This window comes from Nestor notabilis, unplaced genomic scaffold, assembly GCF_000696875.1.
Source record: "Nestor notabilis isolate BGI_N333 unplaced genomic scaffold, ASM69687v1 scaffold2703, whole genome shotgun sequence".
Classification (NCBI taxonomy): domain Eukaryota; kingdom Metazoa; phylum Chordata; class Aves; order Psittaciformes; family Psittacidae; genus Nestor; species Nestor notabilis.
Genome location: NW_009920388.1, coordinates 91671 through 110608, shown reverse-complemented (window position 1 = coordinate 110608; position 18938 = coordinate 91671). Strand labels below are relative to the sequence as shown.

General features: G+C 46.6%; 1 protein-coding gene across 1 annotated transcript in view; it reads right to left on the bottom strand.

Moving 5' to 3' along the window:
* Window positions 1-18938, bottom strand: part of LOC104402697 (aggrecan core protein-like) — a 25680-nt gene that overhangs the window by 207 nt on the left and 6535 nt on the right. Inside the window, 12 exon segments of the mRNA XM_010010644.1 lie at window positions 1264-1446; window positions 1897-2041; window positions 2324-2406; window positions 2961-3119; window positions 5738-5851; window positions 14478-15304; window positions 15425-15574; window positions 15635-15934; window positions 16115-16342; window positions 16344-17162; window positions 17247-18117; window positions 18655-18849. Of these exon segments, the coding sequence (XP_010008946.1) occupies window positions 1264-1446; window positions 1897-2041; window positions 2324-2406; window positions 2961-3119; window positions 5738-5851; window positions 14478-15304; window positions 15425-15574; window positions 15635-15934; window positions 16115-16342; window positions 16344-17162; window positions 17247-18117; window positions 18655-18849 (4074 nt within the window).

Genomic DNA, 18938 nt, shown 5'->3' with positions numbered 1-18938 from the left:
GTTAGCAGGAGGCAGGATAGAGATGCTGCTTGTCCCGCGCTGGCCCCTGGACAAACACAGGCAGCACTGGGCAGCAGCACCCTCTCTATGGATGCTTGCTCCTTAGCTTGGCTAATAGGGCGGGTATGAGGATGGCTTCCCCACCTCACCTGCTGCCCTCCCGGTCCCTCCCCAGTCCCCTAGGACAGGGAGGGAAATATCCATCAGTGGTGGGATATGCTCAGGGCAGAGGAGGGGAAACAGCCCTGTCCTGCTGGCAGGAACAAGGTTTCTGCCTGATCTCTGCTGCCAATTTTCCTTAAATCTGGCACTACTCCAGTGTGATAATTTCAGGAGGGTTTTGATGGAAGCAGCAAAAGCTGGTTTGGAACTGCCTGGCTGTCTTGATTGCTGGTGATCCATGCCAGGAGCAGCCTGCAGCTCTCTGGGTCTGCGGAGGAGCCAAGGGAATCAGTGGCTTCATCTGCACTATGGCTGCCCCCCGACATCTCCTCCATCCCTCCTCCTTCCATCTCCTCCATCCCTCCTCCTTCCATCTCCTCCCTGGGGCGGAGGTTTGTCCCTTAAGCCCATACTGGCTTTCCCTGGCTGTGGGACCATTGCTTTAGCTGGAATTGCCCAGCTGGACCAGAACCTGGCAAGGAGGCCACTGGACAGATGTGATTTGTCTGAGGCCGATGAGATAACTGGGAAGCTGCAGGCAAGTAAGGATGGGACAGGGGTGTAGGCACGCTTGGGAATGGGCTGGGACACCAGTGGGAGAGGGCTGGCTGCTGTCAGCTGGAGACCTGACAGGAGAAGGGTCAAGAACCCAGCTTGGCTTAGCTCTGCTGCAGGGCTCCTGTCTACTCCCAGGTCTCACAGGAACCACAGAGGACTGTAGGTACCTCCTCTTGATTCTGTCTGCTGATGCAGGTGGTGCTAAAACTCACCCTTTCAGAAGCCATTTCTATTTCTTTGCTTGCTTTCAGTAGCCTGTGCCCTTGGTAAGCTCTTTGTTGCCCTTTCCTGGTTCTGGAGCTGCCTCTACCCTGCCTAGGCAGAGGAGCATCCATAAATTCCCCAGGCCCCTGTGGTCCACACCTACCCAGAAGGTGCCAGCTCCCATTGCCCCATCATAGGGGAGCTTTCAACAAGTTATGGGGACCACAATGTCCCCTTCTGCTCAAAGCTAACCTGCACCCTCAGATGATGCCCCCTTCGTTCCCAGCTGCAGGGATGGATCAGCTAACCTAACCCGAAGTTAAAGGAGCCGAGACGTACGGTTTATGCAGGATATCCGCGGCTCCTCCCACTGCCCGTTGGGCTGGCACCGAATCGTGGGCACGTGGCGCTGGATGTAGCCTTGGTTGCACTGGTATCGCACCAGGGAGTTGATTTCGTAGCGGTCCTTCTTCCGACCAAAGGTCCTGGCGTTCTCCACCACGGGGGGGTCCCCGCAGGCCACTGCAGGAGATGGGCAGAGACACAGAGAGCTGGAGGAGTCCTGCCTGGCCGAGCGGGCAGCTCACACCCGGCACGCACAGCCTTGGCGCGCCTCTTCTCCCACACATACAACATTAAATCCCCCTGAGACTGCCTCTTTCCACAGAATTCAGGGATAGGAGGATATGGGAATTCTGTGATAGGCCTTGGAATAAAGCAGTGGTCTGCCTCAGCATTCCATTCAGGAAAGCCAGGCATCACAACAGCCACTTGCTTCCATGGGAGGGCATGGAGCTGCTGTGCAGGAGTGATGCTGCAACCAGGGTTTCGTTGCCTGGGAATGTGAAACCCCATCCTTAATGGCTCATCTTACTTTCAAAACCCATGTTCACGTGCACTGGGAGCTCCACTCCAGCCCCGCAGCCACTGCCTGAGCTCCCCATGGTTGCCAGCATGACACGGGGTGCTGACCTGTTCCTTTCTTGCAGGTGAAAGGGAGGTGATAGTTGCAGGGAACGTCGTTCCATTCGCCTTGCTCGTGCCAGATCATCACCACACAGTCCTCACCCGCCGCGAAGAAGTTATCAGGTTGGTTGGGCCGCCAGTTCTCAAATTGCTGCCAGGAGAAGAAACCTTCACCTAAGGTTGAGCCCTCCTCTCCTACTCCCTCCTTCAGCCTTGTTCCTCACCCGTGCATTTCACCAGCAGAGACCATGGGTGGCCACCGTTGCTGCTACAGTGGTTATTTCTATTGCAATGGTGACCATGAGCTCTACAAAGTTTAGAGCTGCCTCCATGCAATGCCCAACCCAAGCACTCATCATGTAACTCATAGGACTCTCCCCACCCCATGGGAACCTCTTCCTCCCACCGAAAGTCCCATGGGATGCAGGCTCACCAGGGAGTGCCCATCAGACCAGCGGAAATCATTCTCCACAGCTCTGTCACTGAGACCAATCCACTGGTAGTCCTGTGCATGGCCTAGAAGAGATGAAGAGGGAAAGAAGAGTGGGTCATGGTTCCCCTATACCTCGTTTGAAACGTTTCTTTGCCATCTCAGCTCTCTCTGATGTCGTTTTCCTCCTGAACATCATGCTTGTTCATCTCCCTCCCCTTTCAGTGTGCCATGAGCATGGATCCACTCACACTGGCATAGGTCACTGTGCTTGTTGCATCAAGTGAACATGTTGTGAACAAGCCACATCAGCAATGTGGTGAGAGTGAAGATCTGTCCTAACTGAGAGAGGGCTCTCTTCTGTCTCACAGCTCATAGACTCATAGAACAGTTAGGGTTGGAAGGGACCTTCAAAAGTCATCTATTCCAACCCCCTGCAACCGTTCATCTATTCCAAACCCCTGCAATGAGCTGGACAGTTCTTCCTCTCCCACTTAAGGGTGAGACCTTGTTAGGAAATATCTGAGCATCAGTGGGGGAAATTGTAAGTTTTATGTCATTTTGGATAAATCTGCCCATAGACTCCATAGAGGCCAATGGACAGACCCATGCCCAGTCTCAGGCTGCCCTCAGCACTCACTGTTCACGAATTCTTGCTCCTCTGGGGTGATGATACTGCTCAGGTGGGCTTGGTGTTGTCGGCATCTGGCCTCTGCATCCATCCAAGTCTCCCTGTCTTCAAAGTGCCTATAGCAGTGGCCCTGGAACTTGGTCCAACCTTCCTCACAGTTTTCCTGGTCTGAAAAACACAAAGGAGGGATGAAAAGGAGTTGGCGCATGGGTCTGGAAGCCTTCCAACTCACCTCTTAGCAGCTCGTGCTCTCATGGAATGGGACAACACATGGTCACTTCCACTAAAAAGCAGACCCTGACACTGTTGCCTGTGGGGAATCCCAGGGAAAATTACCAGAAGGCATCCAAAACAGATGCAGAGAGGGGAGCCTGTGTTGAAGACCTCATGTGTGCAGTAATGTGACCGGTGCTATTACAAAAATTGAACAATAGAAACTTATTTGTGAGCAATTCAATCCCTGTATCTTGTTCCTGGACTCTGTTTTTGAGGAACAGACAAGGCAAGAATCTTTTTCTTCCACTTGTGCTGGCCTAGAGAGTTTTCTTGCTTTGGAATGAAAGGGAGGAGGAGAGCCCATGTTTGGGTGGTTGCATTGCTTGGTGTGGTTCTGGGGCTCTGGAGGAGGAGCAAGCCTACCAAGATAGAAGAAAAGAGGAGTCAGGAACTTACCATGATGGAAAATGAAATCTCAAGGAAAAAGCTTGGAAGCTGCTAAAGTGTAAAAACTTCAGGACACCTTTTACCATCTGAGAAACACCAAAGAGTTGAATCCATTAATCAGGGAAAATAAAGCCACAAGTTGGGGAGAGCAAAGGCAAAGGGAGAAACCACCAGAAAAGACCTTCAGCAGCTCCCATCCAATGCAGAACACTACACCTCTGCTCCATCTGACTAAAGGAAACAGAAATCTCTTTAACCTCAGCCTTTCAGATACCCAATCTACCATCCCTTTTCAGGCACTTGTTACTCTTGTAATGGAAGGGTTTTATGAGCCCTCAATGCCTCTCTCCCTTTCCAGTAAGGTTTTCTGTACTCAGTTTCTTTCTTCTTTGTTAAACTTGTTAGGTTAAAGCACTTGTCACCTTCTATCACCCTAATCCACCTTCCTACTGTTCTTCCAGCTGGAGACTGCAGATGCTTCATAGACTTTGGAAAGGTTTGCAGTTAGTTGAGGTATTAAAAACATTTTCTGCCTTCTTCAGTAGATGAAGTGGATTATCTGGAACTAGCTGAATCTTTAAGGAGTCTTGGTCTTTGGAGGCAGATTGCTTACGCAAGGTGAGCAGAGAATATGCTCTGTCTTTTGAGATTTAAGACTTTTCCATTAGCTTGAACACCACCCCTTGTCATCACAGCCTGGGGATAGGACAGCACATGGCATGGAACCTCAGTGGGACATTTCCTAGGAGAAAGGCCACTCTTTCCTACAGAGCTGTTGCTTACAGGGGAATATGAGGGCAATCATCTTGGAAAAGAATGGTGAATATCTTGCTCCCTGGTAGGGACATGCCATGGTGATGCAAAGGACTGCTGTGTGCACAGATAGCAGAGCTCACCTATGGTGTCCTACTCTTCTTGGAGAGCAACAGAAAGGATGTTCTGCCTCATGGGAATAATGAAGATTTACATTCCCCACTGAATCTGGGGCACTGGCTTCCTCTTGCACATCCCAGGCTATAGCCCATAGGCACCAAGAGCCATAAATCAAAGAAAAGATGAAATTCATTCTGACTTGGACCAAGTGAAATTATAAGCAGCTGCAGGGTGGAAAGGCTCTTGTTGGATTACAGGGATCTTCAACAGCAGGTGGCAGGGACAGGTAAATCAGGGACTGATTAGGTTCCATTAGGAAATTGATGTTAAGACAGCACAATTCCTGCCCAGATGGTCCAGTGATCCCGAGCTGCCTTCTTATGGTCTACTCCATATGTTCATATTGGAAGCAAAAAGGGACATGATGAGAAAGGCGAGGAGGAAATCCAATATGTATTATCATTACTCATGCCGAAGTGAAGAAGACATTGCTACCTCTTTTTTCTCTTGTTTGAGCAAAACAGGAGAGCTATACTGATGAAATTGGGGACTTTCATCAGCTTTAAGAAAAAAACCCACAACCCTTTTTCTTTCTTTGTAGAAATAAAAAGAAGTATTAATCTAATTTTGATAGGAAAACAGGTCACTTGATGTTTTTTCAAAAATACATATTCCCTTCTGATTTTGCCACAGGAAGCCATGCTGAAGAGATGACAAAAATGTCATGCTGTGTCAAATTGGTGGAGACTCCTGGAATGAATGAGGCTTCTCTCAGCTGCATCGTCACAGCAAGAAACACAGTCATCTTCCATGGCTCAGCTGAAGCATCCTTCCATGAAATTCTAGCCCGGTAGAGAAAGTTTGCCTGGGGTGAAGATGTGCTCAGATGTACGGATGTTCCCTAGTGTTACAGATGAACAGAAAGACCCTTGGCTCGAAGTGATAACAACTTCTGTGATCACCATTGTATGGAGCTTCACCAGAGAAACTCAGAAAAGAGAAAGCTGAAGAAGACACCAGAGGCTCCTGCTTGGGAACCTTAGAGGACGCAGTGCTGTGATGAGCAAACTAACCAAAATATATAAGCAAAAGTCTGAAAGCTTTTCCTCAGCATATTTTAAGCTGCTGTTAGAGGTTAGCTTGCTGAGATGAGGGCAGGACTGATGGGAGCACTGGGGTTCACCTTTTTTGGGGGGGGAAGAAAGTGGTGCAGTAGTTAGTAAGATTAGCTGAAGCCATGAAGGCCGTACCGATCTCACACAGGTCCCCTCCGTAGCTGGGAAGGCATAAGCATTTGAAAGAGTCGATGCCATCAACGCAGGTAGCTCCATTCAGACAGGGGCTTGAGTGGCACTCATCAGTGTCTGCAAGAAATCAAGGGCTTCCATTAGGGCAGACAACTCCACCAACAGGAGAACTTGTTTCCTTGCTTGTTTAGGAGGGAATATCAGTTGGTTTGGGGGAACTTGGGAGTTGCTAGGGTCTTATTTTAAAACGTACTGCCACTGCTGCTGCTGGAAGAATGAAGGTAAGAGACCCAGCCCACCCTACAAGGAAGACATTGGTTTTCTGTCACTTGATGGTTGAACACGATTCTGAAGATATCAGCATAAGCTCAGCAAGATGTATCCAATACACAGCACCCAGTGTCTTTGATAACTGTGGTAACTCTTCCTTGTCTGCTCTCTGCCTGATGCATTGAACATGCAAGCTTTTGTTTGTGTGTCCACCAGCTATGGGTCTATGAGGAAGAACGTGGAGTTTTCATAAGTGATAGAAACATCCTGAGATAGATCTCTGCCTCCTAAAGGCCTTCCTGGTTGCCAGTGCTCACTACTAGTTTCTTCCTAACTATAATTTAGGTGAAGTTCCAGGGCAAGAAATCTCTTCTCAGTGAAGATGAAGAAAGTGCAGAGAAGACAACAAGTGGGTTCAGACACCCTCAGCTTTTTCCCTTTGAGGATCTTAGGCCTAGGTACGGGTGCCTCTTCTTTGGTGAAGAGTACTGGAGTGCAGTGCCATTCTCTCCAGACCTGTCCTCACTGTGTGCTCCCTTGCTTGTGATGGGGCTGGAAGAAACTGGCATATCTTTTCCAGCCATGGATTTCATGTTGGTGGAGGAAATTACTCTTAGTTTCTGATCTAGACAGAACAACCCTCAAGATTCTTTTTGCTTTTCTGGAGGTAAAAAGAGATGTTGGTATGTGAAGAGTTTGGCCATCAACTCTCCAGTGTTTCTCAACCTGCTAATTAGCACAAGCCTGGGTAATAAATGACACCATTTGGTAGCACTTGCATTCCCTGGCAGATCCTTCTGAGCATAGGTGCTCTGAAGAAGGTCACAGGTAGCCAGTTAGTATCTATACATTGTAAAATCTAGCTTGTGCTGGAAGTAAAAGCTCTTCTCCCAGTATCTCTCCAGACTGAACCTTAATCCTAATTATTGAGCTTTGGAATCAGAAGAAGAATCATTCAGAATGGAAACATTCAGAGACATTCAGCTCAGAAACAAGGATGAAGACTGAGGAAGACAGTGGGAGCACATCTACCCAAGGTAGGTTGAATGACGACTGGTTAGGTCTTCATGCAAGACATTTCTCTCCTTCGCACTCAGAAGAAATATAAAGGGTTTAAAAGTGTTGATTAACACTCCATGCTCTTCTTGTGGATGAGAGGGGTTAGTGAGGAAGCATTCCAAGAGGCTAAACATGCTGGCTATGGAAATAGCAGAGCAGAGCAGCAAGTCCCCAGAGTCTGTGTTCATGACTGGGGTATATTTGACCAGATAGCGTCTCCTTGCAGAACCTCTTGTATGTCCTTAGACATACCAGAACAGATGTGTGCTATAGTCCATGTGCCTAGTCCCTCCATGGCCAGTGTCTGATGTGTCAACAAAAAGCTGACATGTTCTGTAACATGCCTAAGTGATGGAGAAAATTCATTCTGGTACTGGATGGTAAATCCATTTGTGCTTTGGAGATTGGGATCTTTGTTCTAGGCTGTATCACTGGGAGCAGTGCAGTTATTCCTCAGATGGCTGATGAACCTTTTACTCCAGTTTTTCTCCTAGAGAAGGATTTTTTCCTCTGAATTGCCCTTCTAAATACTCATGAATGCTTTCTGGACTTCTGTGTTCACTGCAATATGAAGAGAGCTCCTGTTTCCATGACACTAATAAATACTTTGAGACTTTCGAGAACAAAATGGGGGTCACAGGCTTAGTAGAATACAGAAGCTAAATGTGGCTATTATTAGTCACACTTGGAGTTCCTATATGATAGAGCATAAAGGAAAATGAGGTATCCTAAGGGATGATTACAACTCCAAAGACCCCTTGGGCTTCCCAACAGCAGTGGCAGCAGAAGTTCATGTTGATTCCAGTGTTCTCCAGCTGAACAAGTAAGGAAAGGCTCTTCTTTGTCCACTAGGCTCCATGAAGCGGAAAGCATGCTGTAGAAGTGGGAACTAAGCACATATGAGAGCTAAAGCAGAGCATTTAGCAGGGAATAATGAGTCTTCAGCTGTCTTCAACCACGTGGACTAAATGTCGACGTGTCCAAGATGTCTTCTGAGATGCAGGAGTGAGTTGCACTGAGATCCACTATGAGTTGCCATCCCTGGTCTCGGAGGAGGGGGGGGGAGCAGGCACACACATGCAATGTCATTGCCACAGATTTCCAGCTTGGAAATACCACTGGAACAGAATTTCCTTTTACAGGTTTTGCATATAGTATGATTGCACATATTATATATGCTGCAAAAACAAATCTCTGCATATGATATATATGTTATATATCTCTCCATACACAAATATTTTTATATATGGCACATAGAGAAAGGGTGTGTACTTGTAGGTAGTGTTGGGAAAAACAGACAACAAATCCAAGTGAGACATAGATAGGTCTTCTTTCCTGAAGTGTGCTGCAAATAGCTGGAAAGAAGACTTTTTAAACACAAGAAGAACATAAATACCAAACTCCTCTTTGCAGCTTGTTGGGCTGTTGAGGCAGTGACCCAAACTGTCTCAGGAGAATCACCTCACCAAGCTGCTATCAGGAAACTCAAATGTATTTACCAGGTTGGAGGAATCATTGCTGTTTCTGACCCTCCCAGAAAATCTGGGTCTCGGACATGTTTCAGAAAAGTCAGTTCTAAATAATAAAATCAGCAGTGCTGTTGTCTCTGGAAAACCTGGCAAGCTGGTTTGTAGGTGTTTCTAGGATATTGCGTCTAAGCCATAGGATTTATGGGAGGCGAGAACTGCAGTAAAGCAAAATAAATCCCATCTATCATGCAATGCATGGCTATTTTCTTCCTAACCTTTTATATACCATAAATCTGTTTACTTCCACATTGTTTAGGGCTAGATGAGGTTAGTAAACCACTGTACACCTCTTCGGCCAGCTAATTTGCCTGCGGCACGCTAAGTCTATTTTGCTCAGCATGGAGTGAGCCCCTATTTCCACAGCACTGGCTGCCAGGTACCTTGACACACAGGGATCTTATACAGAAGGGAGCTATTTATTTGCTTGGGTGAGCAGTCATTCAAAAAGTCATCTCTGCTTTGAGATGTCCCTTGAGTGCTTATCAACCAACAAGAAGACAAGACAACTGCTATTATTACCCAGCGCTAACAAAGGACAAGCGATGCGGCAGCGATGGAATGCAGAACAGAGGCAGCCCTCGCTTTCAAGAGCTGCAGCTCTAAAACAGAGACAGGGGAGAAAATGCCTTACAGTGCCAAGAATAGGAAGCCCATTTAGAACGTATTATTAACTCAGTTCTTGAGGATAATGCAAAATTAGCAGCTCTCTAGAAGACAATTCGTACTGCAGTTAATATCACCCAAAAGTTGCAAAAGATCATTCAAAAAATCTATTGTCACAACAGTTGCTATTTTTTGCTACTAACAGGACCCGAGATCTAACTTCTGGATATTTCTGTTTTTTTTTTTTAATAAAACAATTAAAATATCCAATGTAAACCGGGTCTTGCATCTGGAAGATGTAAAGAGTTGGCTGGAGAAAGCTAGGGGAGTTACACAGCTACAATTCAAACTTTGAATTCATTTTACCATTTTCTTTCTAAGATTTCTTTTACATTGCCAGATCAACACTATATTTAGTCAGAAACTGTTTTCTTTTTGAGCAACTTAACACAAGTATTCTCCCAATGCCTTTGAAAACAATCTGCTGTACTAGATCATGGAAATTGGAAAGAGAAATCCTTTAGAAATGCAAGAGAAATAGATTGGCCCTGGTTTTGCTCAGAGGGCAAATGGCAGCGAAAGTGGACACGCAGTGTCAGTGGTGAGAAGGAAATGCTTTTAAAATCTTTTCTCCCAAGCTAAGAAAGACAATAGTAGAAACAGTGCTAACACTTTAAAACAATACAGTCTCTGCATTTGCCTTGATGGCAGCCTGTATGGAAGACAAGCAAGAATACACATTAAACTAGGTCAGCTTTGTGTTTAAGACATCTATGAAGGAGAAGCAGCTTGTGAAGAGAGAGGACTTTGTCACCCAAACCCTGAATAAACTGTATAGTTTTCTTGTAACTGGTTTAGAAATATACCCTAGGATTTAAACTCAGTTTTGTTCTGCAGAGAGAAAAACGTAAGACAGAAAGGCAAGGCATTTTCAGCATGTCCAACAGTCCCTGCGGTACCTCTCACCCTTTTTTTACAGGCGTCCTTGTAAGTGCAATTATCCAAACAGGGAATCAGAAACCAGCCAGGTAAACATCATTGGAAGAAACAAAAAATCCAGGTGCAAACTAAATTTGCTTATCAGAGGCTCCTGGGAAGTTTGAATTGATGATCTATAGCTCAAAGAGTGAAGAAAATCATTGGAGCAATTGTATGGTGACTCCAACAAGAAAAGAATAGGGGTTGGGGAAAACAGTTGTCTCTCATTTTATGTCAAATGCTAGCACTGAACATCACACAGCCAGCTAGTGACTTATGATGGGCAAGTAAGTCATTAAAATAATTAACTACAATAATTAAACCAAAGCCCCTATGCAGCAGAAGGGGCAGATATTGCTACAGCCTTCTAAAGCTATATTCATCTGGAGAACAGCAAGTTTCTAGGAGAATCTGTTGATCTGCTGGGACCTTCAATTTATCCAACACTGTCACAGAAGGAGAACTCAGGAAATTCAGACATCTCTGCCTCCAAATATTATGTGTGGAAGTAAACTGAAATGTATGTAACACTAGTCCAGTGTTTTCCTCTAATGGAAAATAGACAATATCCAGGTGACATGAAATCATCTGATCAGCCACAAATGGTGTGTGATTTTGCTTGTCTCTCAGATACAACTGTTACCTCCATCTCCTTCTTTGGAGCATAATCTTCATTCCATTCCATTCAACAATGTCTCATTCCATAGTAGGTGAGACAGTATGAATCAGGTGAATATTTTCAAGACTTTTCTTCTGGGCTGATCTTCTCTGGACCAACAAAACTCTATCCCTTGGACTGCCAGGTCATGAAGAATCAGGAAAGCCCATCAAAACCTTTCCTCATTTGGATTCTAACCTTTAGTTGTGCCAGGGCCATAGGCAGCAGAGTCCATGAACTCATTTCACCAGAAACAAGCAAAACTTAACATAAATAGCTGCCATTTCAGCACATTTCTCTTCTCCCTGTAACTTGAGTGAAGTTTTTAAGCCATTGACTAGTCAGAGAGCTCCAAACCACAGCCTTTTGCTGAGCGCCAGCATGCTTTTTTCAACTAATAAGTATTTGTCTTCAAATGTTACAGGCAGCAAAAAGACCCACTGAATTGGCAAAACTCTGGATGAAGAAGCCAAGCCCAGGACTATTCTTGAAGCTTGTGGGGTTCCTGTCCTCATGGAGGAATCAAACTGCTGACTAAAGACATGTGCAAGCTTAGCCTTCATTTTGGTTAAATACTAAAAAATACTGGCACTCCAAGTGTTAATCTTCAGTCGTCTTGTGCTTCTGGCTCTGGCTTTTAGAGAGAAGTAGAGGCTACAGCAGAGCAAAAAACATCATTCTTTTAAAATCTTCCCACTAAAAAGACTGCTGAATCTAACTTGAACCCTTCAATGACGGGACAACAGCCACATGTGTTCCTGCTCCTCACTAAGCTCATTCTGTGTGATGAACTAGCTTCACCCTTGCTTTAATGCTAGTTAAAATTAATTGCATTTTAATGGGCATCCATTACATCCTACAAACTCTGAGCACAGCACAAGGCACAGATACTAGAACTGATCTTTTTGCACGAGCTAAAGTTCAAAACTGGGAGGCTTCAGGTAGAGAGGCAGCCATAACATGAGACATAGCACTTCAGGCTCCTTGTAGGCTTTCCATGTTCACAATTCCCCTGAGCACTGTAAAAAGGGTAATGACCCAAAAAAGGAAATATGTGATTATTTTTCCTTTTTTTCTTCTTTTGTCGTCACTTTGGTCTATTTCTCTGGAAATGGCGTTGCAAGTTCATGGCCAATGCACTTCTTGCCACCTGGATGAGTTTCCTTTAGACCCTGACTGCATTTAACCCTACAGGGACACTGTAGTAGAGAAACTTGCCAATAAAAAGAGACATTTCACCCTAGAATATCTTCCCTAGTGGGAGCACCAGCCACGCACGTGTACTCAAGCCTATCTCCAGTTTATATAAAGAGCCTCCAGTTAAACTTCAGCCATCACTTACCTCTCCCTGTCACCTGCTAAGAAACCCCAGCTGCTACATCATCATCTCCATCACTTACAAATACACAGAGTGTTCCAATTTCAGAACATTTCTCAAGCTTCTTCACACATGAGCTGCTGAACACATGGTTTTCTTTCCAAATACTTCACAAGAATGTTGGCTAACAAATGCTCCCAAGAATCTGGCAATCGCCTTGTGGGTAATTTATAAAAAGAAAAAGCAGTGAAATAAAATCATACTTTGGGGCCAATATTTCTTTATCTCTTTTTTTTTTTATTTTGCTGAGCCTCACTGGCTGGTTTCCTTCCTTCCCCTCCAGCCTGCCTTTGCTGGCTTGTTTTTATGTCCAGGATTGGATATGGCAACGGGCATGGCCCGAAAGCAGAGCACGTTAGTGTGCAAGGAGGGGTTTTAGGTGCGTAAATCCTCCAGCACCGTGCCAAGCCCTGGATGCTGTGCCAGGCATCCAGGAATGACCCCGCTGACTTGCCCTCACCCACTCCTGCAGCATCCTCCGCTCAGCAGAGGCAGGCAGGACCTCAAATGTGTTATGAACAGGACTGAACAAAGGTTTGTGATTACCTGTTTTCTCAGAGGGAGGGAATTGACGCAGAGAGAAATGCAGTGACTCATTCGGAACACTTTGGGGATGGAAATGATGTTAGAAACCAGACTGAGCTTCACAAAGCCCTGCACTTACAGATGCTTACTGAGCCCAGAGCTACCCATGCTCAACAGTGTGAATTAACCAAAAAGCAGCAGTTCAGGAGGAAATGGTGGCAGGGAGTGGAATTAATATTACTTTTGCTAGAAGGAACTGAGCAAATCTCTTTGCACCTACGTTTTGTACCATACTTAAGCAACATGTCCCACATGAAGGTGTGACCCATTGAGAACTGAGCATATGCAAGACCTTCATACAACAGCACAAGCACTGATGGTTTTCAAATGGGGCTTGTCCCCAGGATCAGGCTCTTGCTTGCAGCAGAGTGAAACCAAGCCATGGCCAGGGATGTTGTGGGGTTCCTTTTGTGACCAAGCAGCAGCCATCAGCAAGCACAACAACATCCCATTTTCTTCTCATTGCAGTATCCCAGTGCTTCCACAGCATGTGAACACTGCTTGGGGGATGCTTGTCAGAGAGCTAGCAGCGTGCTTTCACCATAAATGGTTACTCAGATTTAGATACTGTGTCTGTGTATACTTGGCAACAAGGGATCCTACCAAAGACAGAACACTAAAACACCAGAAAGGGGCAGGGTGGAAGGAAGGGCATTTGGCAGCAGAGCTGACAACAGGTATTGATGTCCTGAGCATCATCTCACACATTTAGCCTATTCTAGCTGCAAAGAGCAGCTTAAGACAAACCAGAGGGTGGCCATGCCCTGTGCCAAAGGGATTGGAGTAGTTTGCCCAATGCAAACATTGCAGATAATGCTGAGAGCAGAGATTTTTGTCCCCAGCTGGCTTGCTTTGCCTCTTACCCCTTGGAAATACAAAGCTGCTGATGGCCAGCCTCCCACCCTGGATCAAGCGCCATGAAACACTTGGGGATACAGGCAGCAAGTCAACACATTGTGGGAAGAGAAACAAAACAGGACAGAGTCTTGCAGCCCATCTTATCCAACTTCTCAGCTGCATCCACAGCCAGGCTGGAAGTCTCTGGCAGGTGGAGCTGTCCTTGCTCTTGTTTCCACATAAAAGGAGAAAGATCGTTGTTTTCTCTGGAGCATAGCAATGCCTTAGAGCAGTTTCAGAGGGGGTGTGAATGCCCTAGTGCCTTCCCAGCTATATCACACCCAGGAACCTGGTCACAGCGGCTCTCACTGACCATTCACAGAATGCTCTCAAACCCCCACCTCCAGTAGGACAGAGGGGAGATCTCGCCTTTTTCCCTATAACCTATATGATGATCTGGATACCCCAGGGGGCACAAGCAGATGATGCCTCCATCATGTTCCTGGCAGGTGCCAGGGAAGTGGTGGAGTCACCATCCCTGGAGGCATTTAAAAGATGTGTAGATGTGGTGCTTAGGGACACGGGTTAGTGGTGGCCTTGCAGTGACGGGTTAAAGGTTGGACTTGGTGATCTTAAAGGTCTTTTCCAACCTAAATGGTGCTATGATTCAATGAGCACAAGCTGTGAAAAACTCTACATGTTTATGGCTTCCCACCACAATAACACTCTGCTCAAGTCTGCTTCCGTGTTAATGTTGTCTGCTATAGAAGAAGCAAGAAAAGTAAGAGCCATGCCCCCTCCCTCCCTTTGCTAGCACATTCCATTCCATACGAGAACACACAGTACCTTCTGTAGTGGGTCCTAAAGTGTCTATTGCTTCTTGTGGGACTTGAGGCAGGGCAGCAGTAGCGGTGGCCAGCAGGTGGGGATTGTCTAGAACAACAGCTGCCTCCATCTCTTGTCCTGACACCGCCGGAGGGGAGGGCTCTATTTCGAGCTGAGCCTCTTCAGGGTTCCTGGGTCCCTGTGTTGGTTCCACATCTGGAGCACTGGTACTAATTACAGTGTCTGGGACAGAGGTTTCCCCTGCAATGCCTGCAAGCGAGTGCGTCACAGATCCAGATGTTGCGTCAGGAATTTCTTTCTCCTCGGGAGCACCAGTGGGCTCGCCACTGGCCAAAGATGTGGCAGCTGTATCAATGTTAGCAGCAGGCAACAAGGATGCTTCTCCACTGGTTTCATGGACTGTGGATGTTTCTATGCTGGTCTCAGGAAGTGCAGATATTTCACTTCGGGCATCTTGGTCTGTGGATGTTTCTATTCTGATTTCAGGAAATGCAGAGGTTTCTCCACTTACTTCTTGAACTGTGGATGTTTCTATGCTAGTTTCAGGATAGGCAGATATTTCGCCCCTGGCTTCTTGACGTGTTGGTGTTTCTATGCTAATGTCAGGGAATGCAGATGTTTCCCCACTGATTTCATGGACTGTGGAAGTTTCTATGCTGATCTCAGGAAACGCAGATGTTTCACCTCGGGCTTCTTGACTTGTGGATGTTTCTATTCTAATTTCAGGAAAGGCAGATGTTTCTCCACTGATTTCGTGGACTGTTGAAGTTTCTATGCTAATTTCAGGAAAAGCAGAGGTTTCTCCACTAACATCATGGATTGTCGAAGTTTCTATGCTGATTTCAGGAAATGCAGATGTTTCCCCACTGATTTCATGGACTGTTGAGGTTTCTATGCTTATTTCGGGAAAGGCAGACATTTCCCCACTGGTTTCATGGACTGTGGATGTTTCTATAGTAATTTCTGGATACGCAGAGGTTTCACCCCTGGCTTCTTGATTTGTGGATGTTTCTATTCTGATTTCAGGAAACGCAGAACTTTCTCCACTGATTTCATGGACTGTTGAAGTTTCTATGGTAATTTCAGGAAAGGCAGATGTTTCTCCACTGATTTCATGGACTGTTGAGGTTTGTATGCTAATCTCAGGAAAGGCAGATGTTTCCCCACTGGTTTCATGGACTGTGGATGTTTCTATGCTGATTTCAGGATAACCAGATGTCTCACCCCTGGCTTCTTGACTTGTGAACGTTTCTATTCTGATTTCAGGAAAGGCAGATGTTTCCCCACTGATGTCTTGACTTGTGGATGTTTCTATTCTAATCTCAGGAAATGCAGATGCTTCCCCACTGATTTCTTGTATTGTGGAGGTTTCTGTGCTACTGTCAGGAAACGCAGAGGTTTCCCCACTTACTTCTTGAGCTGTGGATGTCTCTATGATGATTTCAGGATAGCCAGATGTTTCACCCCTGGCTTCTTGACTTGTGGATGTTTCTATGAAAGTTTCAGGAAATGCAGATGTTTCCCCACTGATTTCTGGGATTGTTGCTGTTTCTATGCTAAATTCAGGAAAGGCAGATGTCTCTCCACTGATTTCGTGAATCGTGGATGTTTCTACACTAGTTTCATGAAATGAAGATGTTTCGCCGCTGATTTCTTGAATTGTGGATGTTTCTATGCTAGTTTCAGGAAATGCAGATGTTTCACCACTGATTTCTTGAATCGTGGATGTTTCTGTGCTAATTTCAGGAAATGCAGGTGTTTCACCACTGATTTCATAAGCTGTTGATGTTTCTACACCACTTTCTGGCAATGCTGATGTTTCCCCACTTAGTTCACCAGATGCAGAGGCCTCACCACTTGGCCCTTAATGTGACGGCTGTTTCCCCACCCAGTTCCTGTGATACTGTTGGTCTTGTCACAACTTCGTCTAAGTCAGAAGTGACCAAAGTGACTTCTGGAAGCCCTGAGACCTCCCCACTAACATCAGTCACTGCTGAAGATTGGCCACTTAGATCTGTGGCTCCAGAAATGTCTCCAGTGATGTATGGAATCCCGGATGGCTCTCCACTGAAGTCTCCCGTCCCTGAAGGAAACCCACTAGTGTCCACAGCTCCAGATCCTTCTCCAGATAGTCCTCTGTCTCCAGAAGGAAATCCACTGATTTCTATTACCCCAGAGGGCCCTTCTCCCACTTCTTGTGCAACTGACGCCTGTGTTACAGCTTCCATTAAAGTGGTATCCACAAGAGAGACTGTGGGAAAGCCAGAGGCAAGTCCGCTTTCCTCTCCAGACAGTAGCCCGCTGGTGACATCAACTCCAGAGACTTCTCCACTGCTGTCAATCACTCCACTCGGATGCCCGCTCATCTCGAGCACTCCAGAAACACTCCCACCAAAGTCCACATGCCCGGAAGGCTCACCACTGAAGTCTGAGCTCCCGGATGCAATGCCAGATGCATGTTCGCCTCCTGAAGGCAATCCACTGATTTCCAAGATCTCTTTTGCTTCTGCTCCAGTAACTGAGGGGGTTGTGGTCACTTCCTCCAAACCGGCGTCTACAAAGGTAATGCCCGAGGCCTCAACGCTTCCATCGGTACCAGAAGTAAGGCCACTTAGGTCCACCAGGCCACTGATCTCATGTGTTCCAGATGGTTCCCCACTGACATCCAGTCCTGATGGCAACCCACTGAGCTCAAACCCTCCGGAGGGCTCCCCTCTGAGCTCAGGTACCCCAGAAGACTCCCCACTGAGCTCAGGTACCCCAGAAGACTCCCCACTGAGCTCAGGTACACCAGAAGGCTCCCCACTGAGCTCAGGTACCCCAGAAGACTCCCCACTGAGCTCAGGTACACCAGAAGGCTCCCCACTGAGCTCAGGTACCCCAGAAGGCTCCCCACTGAGCTCAGGTACCCCAGAAGGTTCCCCCCTGTGCTCAGGCCCTCCAGAGGGCTCCCCGCTGAGCTCTTCTCCTAAGGGTAAACCTTGGGCTCTGCCACTGGTGTCCCACTCAGCGGATGGGAACCCTGAGAGATCTCCTTCGCCACTGACTCCGATGGATCCTTTTCCCTCCTCTCGCCATTCTGGTGCTGTTGTTGCAACTTCCACCAATGTGGTATCCACAAGAGAGACTGTAGGAAAACCAGAGGCAAGTCCACTTTCTTCTCCAGATGACACGCCACTGACTAGTTCAGTGCCTGACGTTTCTCCACTAAATCCAAAAGGCAGCCCACTGCTTTCCACTCCAGATGGCATCCCACTGATTTCTGGTATCCTTGAAGTAGACACTGATACGTCTTCCTCTGCAGAAGATAAGCCACTGATGTCAACAATACCAGAAGTCACACCACTCAGGTCCCCTGAGGGTAGCCCACTTTCTTCAGGCAGAAAGCCACTGGTATGCAGGTCTACTGATGGTAATCCACTTTCTCCTATCCCCGAGTGTTCTCCACCAAGTCCAAAAACTCCAGAAGATGGTTCTCCACTTGTATCCGGGACTCCGGATACCCACCCGGATGCTGAAGATTCACCACTGACTTGATGCTCTCCGGATTCAGTCACCTCCCCTGACACTTCGCTGACAGAAGCATCTGTATGTGTTTCCTCTGGTATTACTGTAGCAGGAGGAAAAGCAGATGGGGTCACTGGAAAAGAAAAAGAGAGGGAGGTTATTGTATCTTAGACAACTAAAAATATAAACTGACAATATATAAATATAAACTGACAGAATATGTAATCTTCTGACACAGGATGATGTCAACAGCGACACCAATTCCCACATGTCACAACCAAGCTACTGCTTCCTTGGATATAACATCTGGAAGAGGAACAGTTTGGTGCTGCTCTGACCACACTGCAGCTCTGTCCTCCCTAGAAGACATGACATGAGATCTGTTTCTAGCCTTTCTTCCCCATCCCACATACACAATGACATATTTTGTGAGGTGCTCTAGCAATGCTGCATATGCTGGTCATTTGTTACAGTCCTAGACAAAAGTTCTATAATACACATGTGTAGCTCCTCCTGTGTGCACAGACTCAGCCTTTGCTAATATGGTGATAATTATTTAGATTTAGAGGTAGTCCCCTTCACCAAGGACACAGAACATTTATTCTGGGAATGTCCCAACCCTACAACACCAGCCAAGTGTGACCCAGGGGATGGGGAAGCTCTGACCCACCTGAGAGCAGCGACACATTGGTTGCAAAGACCTCAGTCCCCCAGGCTGTCTGATTCTCAGGTTGAGTGGCAAACTCTGTCTCCACAGTCACCTCCTCCCCAGAGGGTACCCCCTCCACTCCAGGGATCACTTGGGTTGCCAGCACATCTTCTTCAAAGAACGACGTGACCCCTTCCTCCTCCGCAGGTGGCAGAGCTGGAACCAAAAGGGACTGGAGTGAGTTCCCAAGAGTTCGTACTTCAAGATGCTGATGAAGTGTTTCTCCCAAACCAGCACCCTGATGT